The sequence below is a fragment of the Myxocyprinus asiaticus genome, chromosome 23, assembly GCF_019703515.2.
Source record: "Myxocyprinus asiaticus isolate MX2 ecotype Aquarium Trade chromosome 23, UBuf_Myxa_2, whole genome shotgun sequence".
NCBI lineage: Eukaryota > Metazoa > Chordata > Actinopteri > Cypriniformes > Catostomidae > Myxocyprinus > Myxocyprinus asiaticus.
Window position 1 is genome coordinate 28,718,439 of NC_059366.1, and position 9,261 is coordinate 28,727,699.

Genomic DNA, 9,261 nt, shown 5'->3' on the forward strand with positions numbered 1-9,261 from the left:
TATGTTTACTGGACGTTGTATGATGTTAATTGATAAATGAAAACTATTTATGGCATTATTTTTGAAGACATCCTCACTATGCAACATTTTTCACAACTGCCTAAAACTTTTGCACAGTAATGTGTGTGTGTATGTATATATATATACAGGGTTGGGAGGGTTACTTTTGAAATGTATTCCACTACAGATTACAGAATACATGCTTTAAAATGTAATTTGTAACGTATTCCGTTAGATTACTCAAGGTCAGTAACATATTCTAAATACTTTGGATTACTACTTCAGCACTGGTAGATTTTCTCACTTGTTTTGACCAGTACAGTAAGACAAAATACACATATTAAAAATACATTCTCTGAAAAACCTAAATATATTATGCAGTGTTGTTTCTAAAACAAGATAAATCTAATTGATCTTGTTTTAAGGATTTTTAGATATTTTACAGGAAAACAATACAAAAATTATTATCAAGAATAAGATTTTTGCCCTAATATCAAAGGTCTTACTAGAAAAAAAGAAATTATGATCCAACGTGAATTTTCTTGATAAAAAAAATATGATCGTGCTGGTAACATGTGCATGTAAAATGGCTAGAAATAGCATTTTAGTTTAGCATAAACATGACAATTTACACAAGGTTTATTTCTATTTCTTCTGCTCCAAACTTACTTCAGACTTACTTCTCTGTCTGCTCGTATGAATGTAACACATCATAAGAAAGTGTTTCACCGCTGTTCAAATGCACTTTGGATCGCATCATTTATATGTATAAATGTTTTCCATCTGAAAGGAATAAATATTAAATGAAACAAATGAAAATAAAATACAAAGTAATCTCTTCAGTAATCAAAATACTTTTTTAATGTAACTGTATTCTAATTATCAATGATTTAAGTTGTAACTGTAGTGGAATACAGTTACTTATACTTTGTATTTTAAATACGTATTCCCATTACATGTATTCCGTTACTCCCCAACACTGTATATATATATATATATATATATATATATATATATATATATATATATATATGGGCCCATCTTCAGTGCATAACTTACACCTGTAACAGTTCTGGGTGGCGCCCCCCTGTGGTACAACTGTTTGTTGCATGGGATGTCTCAGAGGTCATATTCCACAAATTAGTGGTTGGAGTTTTTCTAAGTCCATTAAGTCTTATTATTAAGAACGTTTCTTTGTGGCGGAAGGTGACAGCTCAAACAAATCTATTTATTATGAGCGCTCTGTTGTCATGTCATTTGTTTGAGATACTTTAATTAATTGTTGATCAAATTAGTTTCGCCTGTACTTAAAAGTCTTTTCATCTTCAACGTTTCAGATTGCATGACGGACGTCGGCTATAAGGTATTTAACCAGTTAAAAACCTGCAAATCGCAAATGAGCGGAGACATATGCTGAGTGATGGTGGGCCATCAGAGAGCCACTGAATTCTCTGATGTAGGTTTTTGAAAAGTAACATAAAGGAGGGTGGGGTTGAGCTATTTTGACGTTTAATTAGTTCCGATTAAAGATTGATTGGCTTATTTTTTTTTTTTTCTTTGCTTCACTAAATGATCTTTCTATAATAAAGTTGCAGGTCTCAAATAGATATTTTGTTTTGATCTGGATAGTTCATATTAACTACATTAAAGTTACATCTTGTTTGGATAATTGATAGTAATTTATATATAGCCTATATAAAAATATTTTCACCCAAAGGGTAACATGAAATAACATAACAAAGATGATGATTGACATGTCAGAGGGTACAGAGGTTATTTGTCGCATTTTTGGCCACTTTTCTGCGACTATAAAGAACATTGCCAGTGCATGAAGAGAAATTAGACACTTCACACCTGTGTTATCCCTCTGATGTTTAGGGATTTTTCTATTCAGTAAAAAAAAAAAAAAAAAAAAAAAAAAAAACGCTAATCGTCTGTAATCCTTTTAATATGTCTCACACTTTCCTTTTGCAATACACAAGTCACAAGTAAACCAGTTCTGCAGTCTGGGTCATTGCATAACAGCCTTGGTTTCAGTTTTGAAATCAGAATTAACAACTTTCCTTGATGTTTGGTGGTTATTGAAGGCTTGGAATTTTTAAGCATTTTAAGAATGATAGTGGGTCTGAGTGTCATGCCGGTCTTGCTCAGTGAAGTCAATGCAATTCTTGCTTATTGTAAAGAGCGTATTTTATTGCTCTGTGAATATAATGACTGCATGGTCCTAAACTCATCTGACTGCTTATGGACTCAGGTGAAGGCATATTTGAAAAATGGTTTGGGGTGGGGGTTTGGGTGGTGGTGGGGGGGGGGGGGGGGGGGGGGGGTCTCCTGCTTTTGTTCTATTGAAAAGGGGGCTTGTTCCTCCAGGACCAACCCTACCATTTTAACCAGGGGTGCAAGCGCGAAAGAGGTTGACATTGGAGACTGACTGGCAATGGGAGAAGAGGAGGGGATAAGAGAGTCCCGCCAGTCCAACAACACTGCGTCTTGAAGAAAGATCACCAGCACGGCAAGAGATGCACTGTCCTGCCTCCTCTGACTGACATTCACACAAGAGCCAGACTGAATGATCAAGGGGATACGCGTGGATCAAACGTCTAAGGATTCCCCGTTGGATCTATTTCTACTGCGCTACTAATAGACAGCGCTCACCTTTATAAGGACAGCATACGACTTCGGGGTTTCTTGTTTAAGTCTGCTTGATTAGTGCATATAGCTCATTCGCTAAAACTTGAAAACTTCTCCGTTTACATCCTCCAAGTTTTGCGTGAAGTGCACTTTTTCTTTATTCTCGTTCTCATGAAGGAAATCAATGTAGTGTTATTACTTGTCAGTGGTGTCAATCTATAGAGTCGACGTTTTGCCTCAAAAAAAAAAAAAAAACCTGGACATTTTTTGTGCCTCCGGGCATTTTTTTTTAATTGCCAGTTGATCTGCTCATCATATGTCGCGATACATATTTTGGATGCCAGCGTGGGTCTTTAAACCTTTTAACTGGGAAACCAATTTTTTTAAATCTCCGCAAATTACACAAATTTGCTCCGCTAATTTTTTTTCCGCTGAGGCCCGTCCCCTCCAGCAACATGAGACTCATTCCATCACGACTGAGTTATTTGTGAGCATATTTCCTTTTTTTCCACACAATAACCCCTTTCTTTTATTTTAAAAGACTAATCTGAGATTTGTTCTCTTTGCAGATTTCTTCACCTCTTCGCGTTTTGCTACTATGCTCAGGTATGTGCAAAATTTACTTCTTACATTTACAACTTTTGATATGGTAATTTATTAGTATTATATTTAGATCCATCTGAAATTATTTTAAATTTATTTATTACTAAAGATAAAAAAGTATAAAATATCAGTACTCCAAGTGCGTATTTTCTCGTTATCTCCCTCTATTTTATGTTGTTGTGTTAAGATTATTGAATTCATAGAAGGCGTTCGCACGCGCGCTTTAGTCAACAATAATTTAGATTTAGCTAGTTTAGGATATCCAATAGGTTGGTCTGCATAGATATGCATGTAGCCTGTGAAATAACAGTTAATTTAAGAGGCACTAAAAAGCGAGAAGGGCGGTGTTACACGTTGTTATCAGATGGGTATCACAGTAGGCGCGGTAACCTGGCAGGTAATACTAACATAGCCTACTGGCACAGGACGCGTGGGCATGAGCGCGTGAAGTAGCCTATGCCAGCCTTGAGTCATGTCGTGGGGACATAATAACATAAAAGGCACTAAACTTTTATAGACATGTCCCCTACGCTTTACATTAAACACCGGCGTCACGAGAGAGAGGAGAAGGTTGCGCGTTTAGAACACTTTGGCTAAAAAAAAAAAAAATATTAAATTTTTTTTTTTTATTGTTTTTTTTTACTATTTATTTTTTATTGACACCTTCTCAAAGCAATACCGCAATTCTCGTTAATTAAAAAATGTCAAGCGCTTTCTTTTGTGATTAAACGAATAGGTTATGAATAGCTTCGAACGGAGGATAGTATAATTTATAGGCCCATTTCCACGAATGATGAAACCATTTCTGCAGGTATTGATTTTATGGTATTTAATTTCTGACAGGTAACCATTCAGTCCCCGCCAAATTTTACACAGCATGTGAGTGAGCAAAGTAAGGTGACGGACCGGGTCAGCCGTAGACTTATCCGGACCTACCAGCTTTACAGTCGAACCAGTGGCAAGCATGTGCAAGTTCTGGCAAACAAGAAAATCAACGCCATGGCCGAAGATGGTGACGTTCATGGTAAGAGCATCCTCCTTATTTATCTTACACAAGCACCCTGCGTTAAAATAAGTAAGTGCAATTATTATAAACCCGTCGTGATGCTTTAGCTATTGAGGAATGTTTTTAAATACGATTTAAATACTTTGCCAATTTTTGCAAAGGACTTTGCACAGTGAAGACAATATTTAAAAAGGCTATTGCCTCTTTATTTTGTGGATCTCTTTGATATAGTGTGCATCTGGTCAGTTGAAGTTAAAAAAGCAGTGGAGTGCAAAAAAATGCTAAATGGATTGTAGATTGTTGAAGGTGATTCTCTAGAGAGACGCGCGGGTCTGGAAGAGCCATTAGAACTCATCTTACTTCAACCTTCTGAACATTTCCTTAAGAACGTTCCCCTTCTTTCCCGACCAGCTCCAAGATGAAAATATGTCTAGCCGAATTCTAACCCTTGCGTTTGCTTTCTACGGACATTCAGTCCTGTTGACATACAGATCTCTAAAAACACTGAAAAGCTGTTTTTAAGAATTTTCAAAATTAAGATTTATAAAACATAGATTTGGTTTAATGCAACTAATATAGGCCTACCATTAATAAGGTCTTCTGTTAGTTTAATGTGAATTTAAGCAACCATAATGTTAGTTTAGATTTTGTAAAAGGTCCTAACTCAATTTATTTTCATATAAGTAAACATTTGAATAATTATACAAGCATTAAAAATAATTGATCTCTGTCGCAACTTTAATGTGTTACTCCACTTGGATAATCTCTCTTATTTGTAACTCTCTCTTATGTGGTTTCACCACATTAAAACCCATTAATTATCGGCTCTGTTGTGGTATTTTTTGAAGGTTGGCTCTGGCCCTGCATGGATTTGGTGACATCCATGTCACCTGAGCATGTTGTAGAGACAGCAGGGCTGTTAGTTTGGGCCAGTGCCTGGCTACAGCTCTGAGTTTGTGGTTAGGCACTTCACCAGCAGGTTATCTGACCCCCTCCATTTGAACCATAACTCTTTATGATCACTCAGAGTATGGGGGCTGAATCAGAGAAGGGCTGCAAGTGCTAATTCTTGGCATGTAAAATATACATCATGGAAAGCTGAGTTCTCCAGCAAACACTCCTCAGATTTTCTTATCAAAAGCTTTATTGAACTGTTAATGTATATAGCTAGATTACAAAATCTTTTTTTCTTTTTAAATTTAAACCTGTCTTCCATGTAAGTGAAAAAAGATGACTTTAGATTAAAAATGTAACATTTCTTCACTTTTGTTTTAGTTAGTTTTTCTGTATTTGGATGTGATGGCAATTCACATATTGTTTATGTACTTACGTTAAATGTTAAAAGTCTTGTCAGGAAGTCTTTGGTTCTTTCCCAATTTTTTTTTTTTTTTTTTTTTTTTTTTTTTTTGAAGTGCACATGTTTTTATCATTTTGCTAGAATTTAAGCTTACATAAATCCTAAAGAGTAGTCTCTTTGGATTTCACATATGTATGCCCATATGTGTATCTGTACATGTCTATGTATAGATAAGAATTTGTTTAGGCTGTTGCTCAGTGTATATTTCTGAGTCACATCATCTGATCATTTTCATCTTTTCTTTCTACAGCCAAGCTGATAGTGGAGACGGACACATTTGGGAGCCGAGTTCGAATTAAAGGAGCTGAAACGGGCTTCTACATCTGTATGAACAGAAGGGGGAAGCTGATTGGCAAGGTATGAGAAAAAGTCATACATAATAATTTTGCTACCGAAGTACAGTTTACAAATTCTATTATATGCACAGTATATGTATCACTGATTTTTCTGTTTGCATAACAAGTATATTTAGTTACTGGTTGAAAGAAATCTTAATAGATCATTTGGAAATCTAATTTACAAATGATTAATATCATTTAAACGGTCACATAGACAACCTCAATTGCTTGCAGACCTCTTGATTTCATTCTTATCAAGGTGAAATTTCAGAAAATCAAATTAGTGTTTGCTAAAACATGCTTTTATCGGTTAGTGGGCATCAGAATTTTTCCTATAGATGCATTAGGTAAAATCGAGTGTGAAGAATGGATCAGTCTCCCTTTTTTAGCTGGCTACTCTTGTTCCAATGTGGATTTGTGCCTTCTCCTTGCTGTGAATGGTAATAAAGTGGGATGGAGGTTCGGCCCCCACCTCCCAGCACCCTGCCAGGTGGACCATCTGCTTGGCACCCATGATCTTATGCTATCTGACATATTGGCCATGCAACGACAGCCTGCATGAGAGTTTATGTTTTTGCTATTTTGTATTGGTTGATATGTGAGCCTTTTTTCAGTTTTGGATTTGAGATTTTTAACAGGCCATTTTGTTAAGAGGCTGGGGAAAGGTTTGGAATCCTGGTTTGGCTTATTACCGCTTTTATATGTTGTACCATTGCATTGGCCGGGTAACATCTAAAGGTTCCGTTGTTATGAGAATAAGATGTTGCGATGCCTATGTTAGAGGCAAAATAAGAAAGGCAAAGGAGTCATTTAACCATGTGCAAATTTATTATACCAGATAAGATTAATATTTTCTGCATGTATGTTCTTGTTATTTATAGTTTCTATAGATCAGTTATTACTGGAATAAATTCTGGATTTATCATTATTAAGGTTTTTACAGTATGCCTGTGAAAGATTTAAACAAGGCATTAATGACAATTTATCTCATAGGATGAATCCGACTGGTGTTTACTGAAAGGGGAAAGTCATTGGCTTCTTCTGTCGTTTCTCCCTCCTGATCTTGGACTATAATGACTTAAGCATATGCTGTGTGTGTGTAGGGAAGCCCTATGCAGGGGCGGACTGGCCATAGGAAGAACCGGGACTTTACCCGGTGGGCCAGCCGCAAAAGGGGCCGAATGGGCCACAAAACGGTGCCGTGATATGCCGAAGAGACTCCCCACCCCCCTTCCCAGTCCGCCCCTGGCCCTGTGTACACTGCAGCAGACGATTTTCCAAATACTTTTCGATAAGCTATATATTTTCCATCAATTAACAAATGCTTACCTCAGTAGCTAAAATTTTGTCTTTGTTTTGTCTTTACAGAGAAATGGTCAGGGGAAAGATTGCATTTTCACAGAGATAGTACTGGAGAACAACTACACAGCTCTACAGAATGTGAAGTATGAAGGCTGGTACATGGCCTTTACACGCAAGGGTAGGCCCCGCAAGGGCTCCAAAACCAGGCAACACCAGCGGGAAGTCCACTTCATGAAGAGGCTGCCCAGGGGACACCAAATCGCAGAGCACAGACCCTTTGATTTCATCAACTACCCTTTCAACAGACGGACTAAACGCACCCGCTACTCAAAAGAGCGTTGAAGAATGAAGCAGGAGAAAAAGAGTGAGACAGCAAATACTTTCTCAAACTATGAACTCTTGTGGACTCCTAAAGACGTTTTTGTACTGAGCAACAATATACCTAATTTTTATTTTATTTTTTTTCAGAAAGAAAAAGGTAAAAAATAAACATCTCAAGAGATCTATTTTTGTACCCCTGACTTTTAGTACTGACCTGTGTAAAAGTATAGAAAAGCGAAGCACGGGACATGTAAGTGCTGACTTAGTGCGTGGATTTCATCCGTCTTTCTCTCTTTCTGGTTTTGTTTAATTTGATTTGGATGGTGTTAGAGTAATTTATAACTCCTTGCATTGCTGCTCATTGGGACTTGAAGGGCCTGAGAGAATGCACTGACAACAGAAGGCTGTATTCGGTTACACAGGCATCCGGGGCACCTCTCGACCACCCAGCGATAAGATACCCACCTCATCTCTCAGTAACCTCTCTGGTTCTTGATCCTGGAACTCTCTAGAGATAAAACACGGTTAAAGCAAACAGAGCTTTAAATGCATATTTAAATGTGGCAGCTATATTTTGATTATTACACGTTTCCTACCGTGGTTTAAACTGTAAATTTTCAAGGTGTATAAATGCATTGTATGAAACTGTAGGAAAAGCTTTTGTTCTTTGTTGCATTTTGTTTGTCTGTTTTTTATACAAATATAAATATATTTTTATTTGAGGATGTGTAAAATAATTTTAATGACTGAAATATTTATTTAAAAACGTGTAATAAATTTACCTTAGGAGACTGACGATCAGCTTTTCTTTTGTCTGATACGTTCTTACCTCTTGCTTAATGGATTTCAATCCACAATCCTGATTAGCAAAATTAGTTTGAATAACATTCCATTGCATCTTTAAAGAATTTATAGAAATTATGTTGGTAATACGCATATGCACCTATTTGTCATAACCAAAGTACGCATTCGGCTGATGTCTCTTCTAAAACTGTTTAATACCGATTGAATGGCCTCATCCATAGAAAATTAGGCCAGCATAGTCTTTGTATGAAACTTGTCATTATGTAATTACATCACAATAAATACCACCATTGTTTGCATAACCCTTCTGGTTAGTGACCAGCACAGAGTGAGATGGAGATACTGGGTCTCTCCCCCCAGAATGTTTGGAATGGCACAGCTCAGGTCAACAGCTCAGTAGGACTGTCTCTCTTGGGGGGCTACACTGTTTGGTCTCTCCTCTGGTTGAACCGGACACGCTGCTGCTCCCCGGCCCTGTCTCCTCACACTCAGTCAGGTGTTTTTGTTTAATCTCAGACCTTTAACTCCCTGTAGCTTAATCTGATTGGAGGGGTATCTGTTTTGTCCGAGCAGGGTGGTGTGTGTTTGCGGACGGGGTTCCAGGGAGCCGAAAGCCAAGATCAGAGTGCAACAAAGTGAGAAAATACGAACTGAGATTTGTGGTCTGAGATCACTATCACCTTCTTGCCTGTGAGGAGAGGAGTTTAAGATTATTAATGATTCATCTGAGATGCACATTACTTCTGTTATAATGCTACATAAATTGTGATCAGAAGAAGAAATATAGACCCAACTGGCAGTTTCTTAAAGATTTTTCTATCCCTTGTTAATCAAATTAATTGCATCATAAAATTCTAAATGATTCAGTCAAAAATCATCCTGTAATTAGTGCTGGCATG

General features: G+C 37.1%; 1 protein-coding gene across 2 annotated transcripts; it reads left to right on the top strand.

Moving 5' to 3' along the window:
* The first annotated feature begins 2,414 nt into the window (after positions 1–2,414).
* Positions 2,415–8,354, top strand: LOC127413516 (fibroblast growth factor 8-like). Of its 2 annotated transcripts, none has more exons than XM_051650720.1 (5): positions 2,415–3,118; positions 3,201–3,237; positions 4,111–4,258; positions 5,848–5,954; positions 7,304–8,354. In XM_051650720.1, the coding sequence occupies exons 1-5, from the start codon at positions 3,087–3,089 to the stop codon at positions 7,577–7,579; spliced, it is 600 nt and encodes a 199-aa protein (XP_051506680.1). In that variant the 5' UTR covers positions 2,415–3,086; the 3' UTR covers positions 7,580–8,354. The 2 variants fall into 2 exon arrangements, with proteins under 2 accessions (XP_051506680.1, XP_051506679.1); XM_051650719.1 differs by having other exon boundaries at positions 2,416–3,118; positions 4,078–4,258.
* Positions 8,355–9,261: the final 907 nt, after the last annotated feature.